The following is a 14,210-nucleotide window of genomic DNA, read 5'->3' as shown; positions in this document are numbered from 1 at the left end:
ACACATTTAGGTTGCTTCCACGTCTTGGCTATTGTAAATAGTGCTGCTATGAATATTGAGGTGCATGTGTCTATTCGAATTAGAGAGTTTTCCCCAGATACACGCCCAGGAGTAGGATTGCTAAATCACTCGCTTTTAAAGTAAGGTGTACTCTGAACCATCAGACTATCTATTCTAGTCTTCAAAGAGGTTGACTTTAAAATTAAGAGGAAGTTAAGGGAATTCTTATTTATCAAACATCTGTATTCATGAGAAAGCTGTTCCAAGGGCCAGAAAGTTCAAACTGTCTCCAACAAGAAAGGACACTTCCTAACCCAGCAATAGCTCCAGCTTCAGGTGTGACTTGATTCACTGGCAGGGGGATGAAACCCGAAACCTGAGGCCCTCTCTGCTCTCCCTTTCTCCAGCTGCCTTTGACTGTTCTTCACACGACAGGACCGTGGATACAGCAGTTTCAGAACTCTCATCCTAACATCCCAGTAACCAGGAGACTAGACAGTGAGGACCGGTCCCTCCCTCTGAGGTCCCTCAGAGGTCTTGGCCTAGGACCTAGGGATATGTTGATTGTCCTCAGCCAATCAGAGCCAGGAGTTGGAAATCAATATGCCACAAAGCTGAACATATGAAAGACATACACGTCCGAAGGAGAACTGGGTTAATGTTGGTAGAAAAATCCAAATCCAGAAAGTCAGCTTCCTTGAGAGTGCCATGTGCGAGGCTGGGAACTTCCTGCTGTTTGATCCATTTAGCTGAACAACAAAAAAAACGAGGCCTCTTCTTCCCCCAGGGAAATTAAACCTCAGGAATTTTAAATGGATTTCCCACTACTTAAACTGCATACGGAAGGCCTTTCTCAGAATGGAACAAAAACAATTATGTAAGGTAAAAATGTTCATTAAGTTTCAAGTTCCTGAATTATAATAGCCACTTTTCCATGGACTAGTGACCTCGGTCCATTTGTCTAATAGCTCTGGGTCTGCAAGGTTTCCACTTAATCTTTCAAGTCCCTTTTGGTCCTAAAACTGTGATGTATTTTGCATTTAAATCTCCTTTCTCTTGTTCCTATTTCAATGACTTCAAGGCAATGATATTGAGAGTCTTTTCTCAATGAAAATTAACTACCAGAAAGGAGATTTCAGATCCTAATAGTTCCTCACAACTCCTGATTCGATTCCAAAATCCTACCGTGGCTGGTTCAATCCTTTGGTTAGAAATCCTGTGCCCAGACTCCTCAAATGCACAAGCCCAAAGAAGGCTGACACCAAAAGCAGCAAAGGTCCCAGGGGGTGGGCTTCTCAGACTGCGCTCCTAGGGTGGGAACTGTCTCATCAGAGAGGAAGGGCCCTGATCTAGGAACCTGGCATGCGGTTCCCACGGGGGTTTTGACATTGATTCTTTGGGTCTACAATTTTCAAAGAGACAATGTCTCCTTATCTACAGAACATGGGTGCTGACCCTGATGGATACCAGGCACTGGGTACTGGGTCATCTATGCTAAGGATGGAGAGGAGTCATAACAGCCCAGTCCCTTCCTTCATTGAGTTCCAGGCTGCAGGGACCAAGGGAGGGGTCAGGTGGCTTTTCCGTAAATACACGCACGCAGCGATGACTACAAAAAGGCACAAAGGCACCAGCACATGGCCAGGCTGGGGGACACTTCCTGGGGGAAATCGACTTCGGGAAAGTACTGAAGCAGGAGTGGGAGCAAGGAGGCAAAGGGGAGGGAAGACAAAGGAGGTACGTAAATGTCCCACCTTCTAGGTGCCTGCACGTTAGTGGCGATACTAATGCACACGGTAAGAAGCAGCAGGAATCGTGAGGAATGTTCGGATAAAATATTGTGGGAAGATTATAAGAAGTAAGGTGATTCTTAAGTGAAAAGATGAGAAGTTTTGTGTAAGTAGGAGGAAGAAACTGAGCTGGGGACACTGCTGATCTGGCAATACCAGGGCATAACCGAGAAAAAAGGAGCGGGTTGAGCGTATCTGGTAGGTATCACAGGACAAGCAAAGGCAGCCACTTCCTGGGGGAAACAAGAAGTCATCCAGGCTGAGCCAGGGCATGTGTCAGGGGAAACTTGAAGAGTTTTATGTCAAAGGCCTTGAAGATAAAGCTTAGACATGTTCGGTGACGGGATGCTTTCTACTCCCTATCAGAAACTTCTCTGTAACGTTCGGCACTGTGGCCTGGGACGTGCTCTCTCAAGTCCAATCCTGCCCTCGTCCTTGCTTTTTCTCTCAGTTCTCCGGCTGTTCCTCCTCAGGCATCTTCAGGATGCTTTTCATCCGCTCACCCCGGACGTCCATGTGGCCCCAGCAGTCCTTGGCTGCCTTCTCTTCAAAACTCACAGAACCTTCACGTGTAAACCTCTGCCCAGCGCCGGCTTTCATCTCTGGGTATTTGCTGCTAATTCTGCACAGATGAACCTCAGCTCAGATCTTCCCTGGAACCAGCTGTGACTTCCCTGTGGCTGGGCCATGTGTGCATCTTGTCACACTGAATCATTTTAAGGCAGTGGCGACCCATCTCCCCCCTGCCCCAATCCCCTCAACTCAATCCTATATGCAAAGCTAATGAGTAAAACATGCAAGCATGATTTTATTAATGTAATGTAGCTTGTATATTTCAAGTGTATAATGTTTGCTAAAGAAAACCCATGAAACCATGAGGCCAGGATTCACATGCAAGGTTGAAATCAGGAGCCACAAAGCCATAGATACGCTTTTTTTTTTCCCTGATTGCTTAAGATTCAACACATTGAGCATTTCCAGGAACCACTGTTTGTATTTGCATGACAAACACTTGATTACTCCTGTCCCCATCCCGCACTGTTTTGGTTCTGGTTTCATTTTAATCCCCCCATGATCACTATTTGCCTTGAGATTACTCAAGAATTCTAAAACTGACTCAATAAGTAAAGCTCAGGGTCGAGTTTAGTTTCTAAGCTCCATCATTACATCTAACAAATGCTCCTCCTCATGAATACTGAAGTGAAATGTGAAGCATGGGGAGCTGGGAGTGAGTGCTGAAATCACAGGTAACCAGACCACGATGACCCGGCATGCCATCGGCTCTCGTGTCGTTGCACGACTCTGTGCTGAGTGGTGGGGCAGCCAGACCTGGCATCCGGACCCCTCACTTGGGTGCTGCAGAGGGGGTGCCTGTGTGTACGGTGTCACGTGATCAGATCTGTGCACGGCGGGTTAAAGGTGGCTGGACCTGCTACGTCAGTCCCACAATGGCGGACAGTTGAAAAAAAGACAGATAGAGGGTGAGGAGGAGGAGAGCAGCTGACATTTCATCACTATAACCAAGTCGTCAAGGCGACCCTGGGAGAGAGGCTCTGCGCCTGTGGGAGCCGAGGCACCGGGCACCTGCCTCACTGCTTCAGAGAGATGGCGCGAGGACGGGAACCCAGACAGACTGCAGGAGTTGTCTTGTGCTCCTCTGTAGATCTTCCATGTGTAAACATTCATGAAAATAACAACATAAACATTTCCTTCATTGCATCTTTTTGAAGAGATTAAAAATATTTAAACAGTAAAACTGGAAAGACACAGGCAGGACCCTAAGAGCACATCCACAGAACTCTGGCTGGGCAGCCCCTGAGGGTCAGACTTTGCTGTGACTCTGACAGCAGCAGTGGGAGGGACTGAGGAGGGTGGAGGCTTGAAGGGAAGGGGGCCGGGTGAGAGGCTGAGCCCAGGAAGAGAGACTGTGAGCCTGAACCAGAGCGACGTCCCTGGGCACGGAAGGGACCAGAAAGACCTTAGGAGGAAGAGAACGTCCCAACTGATAAGGCTGGAAGTTTTTAGGGATGTGGATGGCGTTCAAGGAGCAGTTCTGGTCCATCTTGCTGAACCAACTGGGCAGCAGGACCATTTATTAACACAGCTGATTTATTCCTTCCAGTAACGCTCACTTCAAGTTCTGTGCTCAGCACTGCGGGTGGAGGAGGGAACACACCAGGCCGGCCAGACTCAGGAGCCACACCCACTGGGTTAGAATCCTGGCTCCATGATCACTACCTGGGGGCCTTGAGCAAGTCTGTGAACTTTCCATGCCCAAATGTCCTCTCCTATAAAAAGGGATCTTTTCATGTAACTTATCACTTAGGGAAGGTGTGACAATCAAGTACATTCATACACATAAAAACCTAAAATATTTGAAATAACAGTCTCTTTCCTGGCACAGAGAAAACATGCAGTGTTGGTTTACTGGCACTAGCATTATTTCTAAATTTTAGAGGAGACACAGACAATAAATACATATGTAATAAAATTAGTTGAAGTAGTCTACAGAAAAAGGAAGTAGAATAAGAAATTGAGTGACAATAGGAAATCTATTTTTAAAACACTAGGCAATAAGCTTCTCTGAGGAGGTGACATTTGAGCAGAGGCCTGACCTGAATTCACTGAAGGAGCAAGAGAGGAACTGCTAACTTCCAGGAGGTGGGAGCCCCAAGTTCAGAAGCTCTGAGTTGGGAATAAGCTTGGTGCATTTAAGGAAGAGTGAAAAAATAAAAATAAAAAATAAAAAAGGAGGAGTAGAGTGTTGGGGGAGATGGAAAAAAATGCATTTAAGGTCAAGGAACAGGTCATAGCAGGTGCCTCCCAGGACCTGCTAAGGACTTTGCATTTTGTTTCAAGGTCTACAAGAAGCAATGTGATGTATTAGTTAAGACCCAGGCTGCCTGGATGGGATCCTGACCCCACCTCTTCCCAGGTGTGCACACAAGTATCTTCATCTATAAAGTGAGGGTAATAATAACCCCTACCCTACAGAGATGTGAGAAGCGAGAAAATTCAATATATGCAAAGAACTTAGAACAGTGCCTGGTGCACAGTCAGCCTGCTATGTCATCATCGTTATCATCATCATTAGAAGATGCTGAGTAGGGGCCCAACATAATCCAAACTGTCTGTAAGAAACACGACCCTGGCTTCTGTGTGAAGGTGATGCAGGTTCGCCTTGGGCAGTGATTGCGACTCAAGTGAACTGAGTCCAGAGGATGGTGGAGAGAGATCACTGCATTGGACATGGACTGAAAAACCTGACTTCCGGATGGCTCTGGGCATCTAGATTTCCAAGTTTCCCTGAGAATATGTGTGTACTGGGTCAAGCTAAGTCAAGCATTTAAAAAATCACTGCCTACTTAAAGTGGATGCATTATTAGGGAAAAAACTATGGAATAAAGTGGAAGAAAACTCTCATGCTTTTCCTTTAAGAACATCCTGAGTAAAAGCCATACTCTTCAGAGATCATGTGTTCCTCAGAGCCTCTCCTTGGGTTCTTCCCAATTAGCTAACAAGACAAAACGGGGAATCCTGTGTCTGCAGCTGTCTGAGTACACTACAGATATGAAAAGGTCAAGACAGGTACTTTCTGTTAATTTTCTTGCATGAGCAATTTCAACCGAAAACCTTCCTCTTATGTTGAGCTATCATTGGAAAGAAAGGGTCATTTGACAGGTGCATGGAAAGCCAATTTGTGGGAAAGCCTGACCCGGCAACCCCGCTCTCCAGGGCAACCCCGCTCTCCAGGGCAACCCTACTCTGCTTTAAAATGGATCTTATTCAAATCATTTTGCATCTGTCGGGGAATTTTGCTTTGAGTGAAGCTTCAAGTAATATTTTCCTAATTTTTTTTATTGGGCACACATTTACAGCACAATGAATCAAAGGCACTCTAGCGAAGGCAAGAGAGCCTTTGATTCCTGATCTTTTAGGAAATAAAAATGACTAAAAGTATAATGGAACATGAGCTGGGAGCTTTATATCTATTAATAGATTTAATGTTGCCGTTTCCCCAACTTCAGTTCCTTACATAAAACTATCATGACTTTCACTGTGCCCTCAAAGCACGTCTACTAGCGTTACCTAGCATTTCTCTCTTTGTTTTGTTTTAAAATATATTTGAAAGGGAAATGTGATGCCATTCTCTTAAATAAAAACTAACCCACAGTTACTTTCCATATATAGATATGGAAGATACTGGTGAAAAGAAATCAACATTATTAAAGTTTAGCCAGGAACTCTTGACAGCAAGAGAGGTTGATCTTTGCCTGCTCTGTTTGCTAAAATGAAAGATTGGTAAAGGTCAAGGATAAAGACTTATTAGCCTAAAACACATTTTTCCCTTGAATTAAACAGAGGTCTTGAAAAAAATTGAAGAAGAAACTTTCCCATGGGAATTAATATTCAGGAGCATTATCTCACAGGTCACCCAACTCCATCTTGATTACTCCCAGGAGCACCAAGGGAAGTAGGGAAAGGCTCTTCTTTCCAAGAGGCAATCCTAGAATAAAGGCTGCCGTTCTCCGCGTTCCTGTTCCCACATGTTATATGACATGGCCACATAAATACATCCCACAAATGAGATGTCGGAACAGCTGCATGCAGCCCCCGGGAGGACCTTCAAAAGGAAGAGGTTGCGTATCTTCTTACTCTGTTTTTCCTTCTCCCTCTGGCCTGTGGTTCAGAAGTCAGCCTGGACCCTAAGGTGACCTTAAAGGTGGAAGCTGAAAGAATAGAAAGACAGCAGCAACTTGGGTCCCTGATGGGGACCACGTGGGACCACCATGCAATGTGGTCAGCTCACCTTGGACTTTAATGTGGGTGAAGAGTCACCTTTTACCTGGTTAAAGCCCCTACAGGTCTTGTCTCCGTTACAGTCCTATACAAGTATTAACCAACATTGGTGCTCACAACGTGTTGTGGGAAATGCGAGTTAAGTCTTTGAGTGTGCTGCTCCTTATCCTACAGATAAGAGGCCTGAAGTGCAGTGAGATCAAGTGGCTTGCCCAAAGGCACAAGACCCATACAAGACTGAGCCAAGATGTGAGTCCAGCTGTCTCTGCCTTTGTAGCCCCTGCCCCCAACCATCCTGTCTCTGGCAGGCAGTCCAGTTCAACCCACGGTCATGATCAAAGTTGATTCTTAAACGAAACAGAGAAATGGAAATTTTCACTTTTTATTATTCAAAGGAACCAGCATATCAACCAGTCGGGTAGTCCTGGACTCTACTCCACACACGGGACATCCTTTTTCCACACTTCGTACAGTGTGTCCCATCAGCTGAGACTGTTTAAGGCCGTGGCCACCACTGGCAGGATGCCTGGGGTCTACAAGTTGCCCAAGGGCCTAGAAATGATCAACATTTTTTTTTAAATGGCATCCAAATTTGAAGATAAAACTGCAAAGTCAAAATTGATAAATGTTTAATAATGTTATTCTTTTGAAGTTCCTCAAAATAATATGATACAATCACATTTAGTCTTCATAGAAATTTCATTCCATTTGCAAAGACTTTATAGGTAATTTCTTTTTTTCACTTTGCAACATTTCCTAAGTATGAGGAAAATCACCACTGCTCATGCATAAAGAGTTATTTGGCGCTAATTCATTTCAAAAACCCCATTTCCACAGGAAAAAAAAACTGTATTCAGGATGGGAAATTATACATTTTTATGTATTTCCTAGGAAGTGGGGTGGGGTCACTAAGGATGAGAGTGCTTGGGACATGATGGGAGTTTTTGAGACGGCTCTTGGACCCAGTACGGGGAGGGCAGGACCTCTGTCCTGGTAAAACAGCAGGAATTGTACCCTCAAAATGTTCCTCCTCCCTCTGTTCCAGGGGTTCTGATATACCTGTGCTTCCCACTGTGCACTCCCTTGGATTAAAAAAAATCCGTACATAAATGGGGGTGTAGACTCCCTCACTGTACATGAGAGAACACTGGACAGAACAGATTTTATCATCTGCACAGTGAAAAGAGAGTTTATGCCCCAGTCAGAATGAATCTCCAGGAGAGTCTGGACCAAACAGAAGCAGGCTTTCTGCAGTTCAGTGGTCACTATTTCTATCAGCCTCAGCTAGCTCAGAAGGAAACACTTGTTTTCATTGCATGATTACACTGTTTGCCATTGGCACCGATAAAAATGCATCTGAGAGCAGATGAGGCATAAAGACCCTCTGTCGTACAGGTCCCTCCTCAAGGGACCTGTCTCTCACGTGAAGGTGCTAAGACTTCAGAATCTCTGCTTGTAACTGGAAGTCACTGTGGGGAGAAGACTAAATCAGCCAATTACCCACCGTTAGCGTCAGCTTACTAGTGGCAATCACAGGATTCCAGGGTCTCCCAGAGCGGAATGGACCTCGTGCGTCCACGTGTGAATTTCCTCTTCAGTCTTTTCTCCACGTATCCCCTAGTCTCACTCTTAAGTGTGTGACTTAGGAGGCAGGGGAGAAAGAATTAAGAAACTGTTTGCAAGTCCCTAGGAGCTTCTGTGAGGGCAGGTCCTTGGACCACATTGTGAGAAACTCTGCTGAGGTTTGAGAAGGACCTCATCCCGGACACCTTCACCACGGGTACCCCAAATTCCACACACCAGGCTGCATTCTCAGGCTCTCAGTGACCACGCAGCCAAATCAGGAAGATGTTATCTTGCTTCTTTTGGATACTTTGGTTTTTTGTTTCTAAATAATAATCAGGGATTTTTTTTCTTTTTAACAAGAGTTTAATGACTATTGAGAAGTCGAAACAGCTTCCTTTCCCGCTGAAATGCTTCCTCCCCCCCATAAACAACCTGTTTTGCTGAGCATTCAAAAACTTGTTATTTTTTTTTAATGGCATGCAATTCAGCCTCCCTCTTCCTTTCATTCTTTGGTCCAAGCTCTGCCCTCTGGTCTTGCATTCACTAATTCAATAAATACACCTGTTACGCCGACTGCACCCCAGGTACTCCAGCAGGCAACAGGGAGCCAGAAGGGAATAAAGCAACATGGTACCAGCACTCTGAGGTAGCAATGTAATCCTCAGCTTCCACATTGAGGATTAATATTATCCAAAATAATAATAACAACCACCACCAAAATAATAATAATAAAGCCTCTTCAGTTTAAAAAATTAGAATGAATGCATATACGCACACTCTCATACAAAGTTCTTTTCATCGGCTACTGTCTCATACCACGTGGAAACCTCTGCTTGGAGCCTCCAGCGATGGGGAAGCTCACTGCCTCTGAAGGCAGCATCTGCAGCGGGGCATCAAGCGCTCCAGAAACAGCGCCGGGCGCACAGGAGGCACTCGAGAAGTAAGTACTGAATAAGCCAAACCCAGCAGGACTAACATTTCCGTCCATGGGACCTTCACCCACATCTGCAGGTTCTGGCTTCTGTAATAAAACTAAATGTATCCAGCATTTATTCAGGCTGAGGACGGCTAAGTGCTGGTGTGTATGCACATTTTCAATTCTCACAAGCCCATGAACAACATATGATGATGATGATGATGATGATGATGATGATGATGATGATGATGATGATGATGATGCCCATATTACAGAGAAGGAAGATGAGGCACAGGGGGGTTAGGAACAAGTCCAAGGTCACCCAGGGTGAGGGGGACCCACCGCCTAGTTCTCAGCCTGTGTGTGCAGTGCGCCAGAGACAAAGCTGGTTCTCCCATCAGTTAGGGAAGGGCTCTGCGGCTCATGCATCCTCTCTGGAGGATGCCTCGGGGCCCCACACTCCCCTCTCACCTTTCTCTCCAGGTGTGTTTGCCTGGAACACGGTACCCCAGGTGCAGGCTGCCCCCACACAGGTGCAGACTGGTGGTGATGCGGCCAGAGTGAGGAGTGGGCGGGGGGCCCAGGAGCCTTGTACAGGGTGGAGGGAAGCCCCAGGGCAGGTGTGCTGATGGCAGGGGAGTGGAGACAGACTCAGAAGACAGCACTTGGGCCTTCCCAGTGAGGCTTCCGGAGCCCCCAAGGCCTCCCTCCTGCTGAGCCCTCGTCCTCTCATCCTGACTGTCACTCAGCCCCTCTGTTCCCCACACCAGCCTTTGAGCCATGAGAGTAGGGTCAGCCATCAAGCTCTGGGCAACCGTGCCCAGTTAGGAACCGGGATTTGATGCTTCAGTATCTCTGCAGAAAGTGCATTACACGTGAGGGAGATGAGAGCATTACCCCTGACAAACGTGGCAGGAGGGCAATCAAGGAGGTCGCCTGAGGTGCGGGTGTGCATGCGGCTAGTACCCACATGCGTATCCTTAGCTGATCCCTAAACAGCCCTCCAGGGTCGTTTCTACAGGGGACTGAAAACAGAGGCCACGGGCACGGGGTCACTGGGAACCCGGGTGAACTCGGGTCTGGCTAACTTCACACCCTGTTATTATTGTATTATGAGGAGCTGCTACCCTACCTCTAGTAGATTCCAGATACAGATGGTGGAGAGTGGACCAGAGAGGAGGGCCTGTGGGCAGGTGACTCAGCTCCCATGTGCTCAGTGAGACCACACGGGATGTAGGGACACAGGGCAGGGAACGGGCAGGTGGAAGACAGGCCTGGGCGCATTTTGACACAGGTCCTCGAGAAGGGAGCGCCTGCCCGATCCTGCAGGGGCTCGGGATGTGAGCCATATCCTGAGACAGAGCAGGCAGCCCACATCCCTGCGCTAATAATCACTGGTTCGGGGAGGGGGAGGGGGAGGGGGTGGGGGGCTGTGGGATTCCAATTCCCAGGCAAATTCGAATCTAGGAGAGAGTGCTTCCAGGGGCCTGGGGGGGGGGGGGGTCCTCCGAAGCACAGTCCTGGGTGCAGGCACTGAGAGCACCTGCAAAGGGGCAGGAGAGGCACATGTGGGGGGCGGTACCTGCTGCGTGTGTGCAGGGAGTGAGACAAGGAATCAGGAATTCTGACGGGGGCAGGGGACTGCCCTTAGAGAACAGGCCTACATCCTTTCTGCCAGCCTCGTGGACTAGAGGGGTGGACGTGTGAGGAAGGAAGGGACAGGCACTAAAAGCAGAAGGAACAGCAGAAGCAGAGGCAGAGACCCAAAACCATGGGACCAGCAGCTGAAGACTCTTCCCAAAGGAGGGCTTTGGAGGTCAAGCCGACTTTAGATTTGATCTCAAGGACAAAGGCTAGGCCACAAAGCTGGCTTGGCCACTCGAGGAGCTGGGTCACCAGACCAGCCGGCAGAGCAGACTGCGAGTCAAAGGTGGGGGGCCCTGGCTTCAGTGTTTTGAGTTGACTGCTGCGCGGGGCAGAGGTGAGCGCATCTTCTCAGTCTCGGCTCCCCCAGGCTGGTCCTTCCTGACAGGCCTGAGCAATCCTCCCGCCCGAGGAGGGCACTCGGAGCCTGGGGGCTGGAGTGTGTTCCCTGTTTGATATGCGCCATGCAAACAGGCCTATTTGATATTTAGGTGCACTTTAATGGACCCAAAAAGAAATTTGTTTGATTCATTTGAAGAATAAATGTCTCTCCCCACCCCCTACATGGTGACACTCTTAAGTGCTTCCACTTAATGGAAATGGAAATTACCTCTCAAAACATTAAGAAAACTAATCATGGCAAGTTTCACACGTTTCCATGATTCAAGGTGCCATCCCGTCTCCTGCTTTGATGAGCAGTGACTAGCAGATGGCTGTTTTGCACCAAATCACTTAGCACAGCCTCAGTAAGCTGAAACGGCGGCCCTCCCCGATGTCTGACTTAATTGGTCATCTCCCTAAGGGAAAATAATATTTTTTAACGTCTCCAGGTAGGAAGAGACTGCAAAGCGTCATTTTGGTGGAAAGAAACAGCCAAGGCTGAGCATAGTTAACATTCATTCACAGACACGGACGTGCCAATTACCTGGAACCCTGAACTCAGAGGAAAACAGAAAACACAACTGTGAGACCCAGAAAACACAGGCAACCCTCTGAAGCAAGCAGCATCGTAATTTTTAAAGATTCCTTACGTCCAGTTTCTCTTTCTGGAATATCTTAACCATCATATTTTAAGTGACCATCATTCACCTCCACCTCTCAAGCTTAAGGCTTTGGCTCATAGGAGGAATCTGAAAAGTTCCAGAAGAGCCCAGGGATGTCCTGGCCTCAGTGAATTGCTCGAGCATCACCTCCAATATATACTTCTCTGTTTTTGGTGATGGCCTAGACCCAGTGGCCTTTCAGAGTCATCCTGACTGCTAGCCCAAACCTCTCACAATTCCACATCCACAGAGAAGAGGCTCCCTTCTGCTTTGCTTGGTTTTTTGTTTTAAGTAGTCCCCTCTGTGCCCTGCCTCCAGTTCTCTGAGCAGCTGTGACTCTCTGTTACGGCTGTAATGTGGTCACCGGTTCGCACACCTGCCCCTTCCGTAAGGCGGGGATCTGGCTAGAATGCCCAGGGGAGGATTGCTCCTGATGGCTGCAAGCTCAGAGTCTGTCGCAGTCTGTCCTGTGAGATATGGAACTAACTCAGACAAGCCGGAACCTCCAGTTTTCCAGAGACCTTTCCTAAGTCACCTTTTAGAAAGCCCCGAAAAAAGAAAACACCAGAGGGTACAAGTTACGGCCACACGTCGCCCAGGCAGCGATGACCTTTCTACTTACTCCACAGAATCTAAACACAAACACCTGCCTTGAAAGCACTGCACATCCAGAGAAGTGACGTCTAAGTCGCCCCGTAACTGAGACGCATTTCCATGTGACACGGCTACCGGAGAACAGATGTCTCTAAAAAGAGGACCAGAGCAGGTAATTCTGCCCCTTGATGTACGAGGCAACATCTTGCGTTTGAACAGCACAGGGTTTGTGTCTCCCAACTGCTGTCATTTCATCTGGCTGTGCCTTGAAACGAAATCAGTCTGCTGGCTTCAACGAGCCCTCCCAACGTGGCCTCCAAACCCAGCCACAGACGTTTCTCTTCTCACCTTGGCCCCGTCCAGATCACCCATCTCAGCAGCTCCCTCAACACCCCATAAACACCGTGGCTCAGTCCAGTCCCAGAGATACCAGGACCTGCCACCTCTGCCCGGAGTAGCCTTCCCTCCCTCTGCCTGCAGGGCCGACGTCTGCTCACACCTCCAGGCCTCCTTTAAGACCACATCTCAGGTTCCACCTCTGCTGTATTTATTACTGTGACACTTCTGTCTCCCCCAGAAGACTGTGGGCACCTCCAGAGCAGGCAGGCAGCGTCTCCTCCCCAGGGCTGTGTCCCCGGGGCAAGCGTGGGGCAGATGCTGCCAAGTGAACAACCACTGAATGCGTAATAGCAACACTTACCCTTGCTAATGGTTATGGTGAGCGGACCATGTGCCAGGACCGTTCCAGTCATTTCCCCGCATAAGTCATTCGGATCTTAACACAAATTTCCTATCAGCCCCACTTTATAAGCGAAGAACACAGAAAAACAAATTGGTTAACTGACTTTTCTAAATCCCCAGGGCTGAGAAGCGCCAGGAGTAGGATCTGAACCTGCAACTCTCAGAACGGGAGGCCCTCCCCACAACTAAATTCTGCCTCTCTAAACACAGCAAGATTTTCCTATTTCTGTTTTTGAGATAAATGTGACCCAAAAAAGCCAAATTAAATAATTTGTCCCCACAAGATGACTCCACTAATAATTATCAAAGACATCAAGTGTTTTGACTCCTTCTAGAGCATTCTCAGTATCTCATACTTGATTAACTAAACATATCCCATCTTCTTCCTCCCTGACTTGATGTTAGCCAAGCCCCTATAGCCAGGTTGACCTTCAGATGCCAGCTGATCCTAGAAGAGTGTTCTTTTTTCCCTTCAGCCAGGTTCCCCTTGCAACAACGTACGCACATGGCCAAAACCACAGTAGGTCTCCATTTGCAAAGTCCACTCATTCAACAATAAACCACGATTTACTGAGTGCCTCTCTATGCCTTGCACTCTGCTAAGCCCTGCCATACAGGTGCCCCACTGCCCTCCTCCTGCTCACCTGTCTGCCCAACGATGGAGGCGCTCAGTCTGTGGGGGATCCTTGAGGACACCTTCAAGGTCACTCGGATCTGATAATACCTAAGAAGAGAACAGAGGACAGGCTGCTGAATATCAGATTTCTTATTGTCGGCTTCTTCTAAAAACGCCTAGACTTAACCCTAAAGGTCGGAAGGAACCAGGGAAGCGTCTGGGCAGCACGCACGGTCACCCAGCATCGCAGAGAGATGCATGCTGTCAGCACAGGGAGAACGGGGTGAGACGGGCCGAGCTGGAGACAGGAAGTTGAGTTCATTCGAGATCATGAGAGATACATAAAAGGTCGGTAGCGATGGAGTGATAAAAGGGAAAAAACAGGTCTTAAGGCACAGGTACATTAAGGAGTATGATTTATCTTTAGTCAAAAAAATCCATTTTATAGGAAAAATAGGTGCTTCAGTGCATGGTGGGCAATCCATAGGTAAACCGACTTG

At 47.7% G+C, this 14,210-nt stretch overlaps 1 protein-coding gene across 1 annotated transcript in view; it reads right to left on the bottom strand.

The window, feature by feature from the left end:
• The window catches only part of FAM135B (family with sequence similarity 135 member B), a 239,238-nt gene that overhangs the window by 108,812 nt on the left and 116,216 nt on the right, over positions 1 to 14,210 (bottom strand). The window contains exon 3 of the mRNA XM_031439672.2: positions 13,739 to 13,818. Within this exon, the coding sequence (XP_031295532.2) occupies positions 13,739 to 13,818 (80 nt within the window). The remainder of the gene's footprint in view (positions 1 to 13,738; positions 13,819 to 14,210) is intronic.

Source organism: Camelus dromedarius, chromosome 20 (assembly GCF_036321535.1).
Source record: "Camelus dromedarius isolate mCamDro1 chromosome 20, mCamDro1.pat, whole genome shotgun sequence".
NCBI classification, from domain to species: Eukaryota; Metazoa; Chordata; class Mammalia; order Artiodactyla; family Camelidae; genus Camelus; species Camelus dromedarius.
The sequence above is the reverse complement of the archived record's forward strand: the minus strand, read 5'-3'. Positions and strand labels throughout refer to the sequence as shown.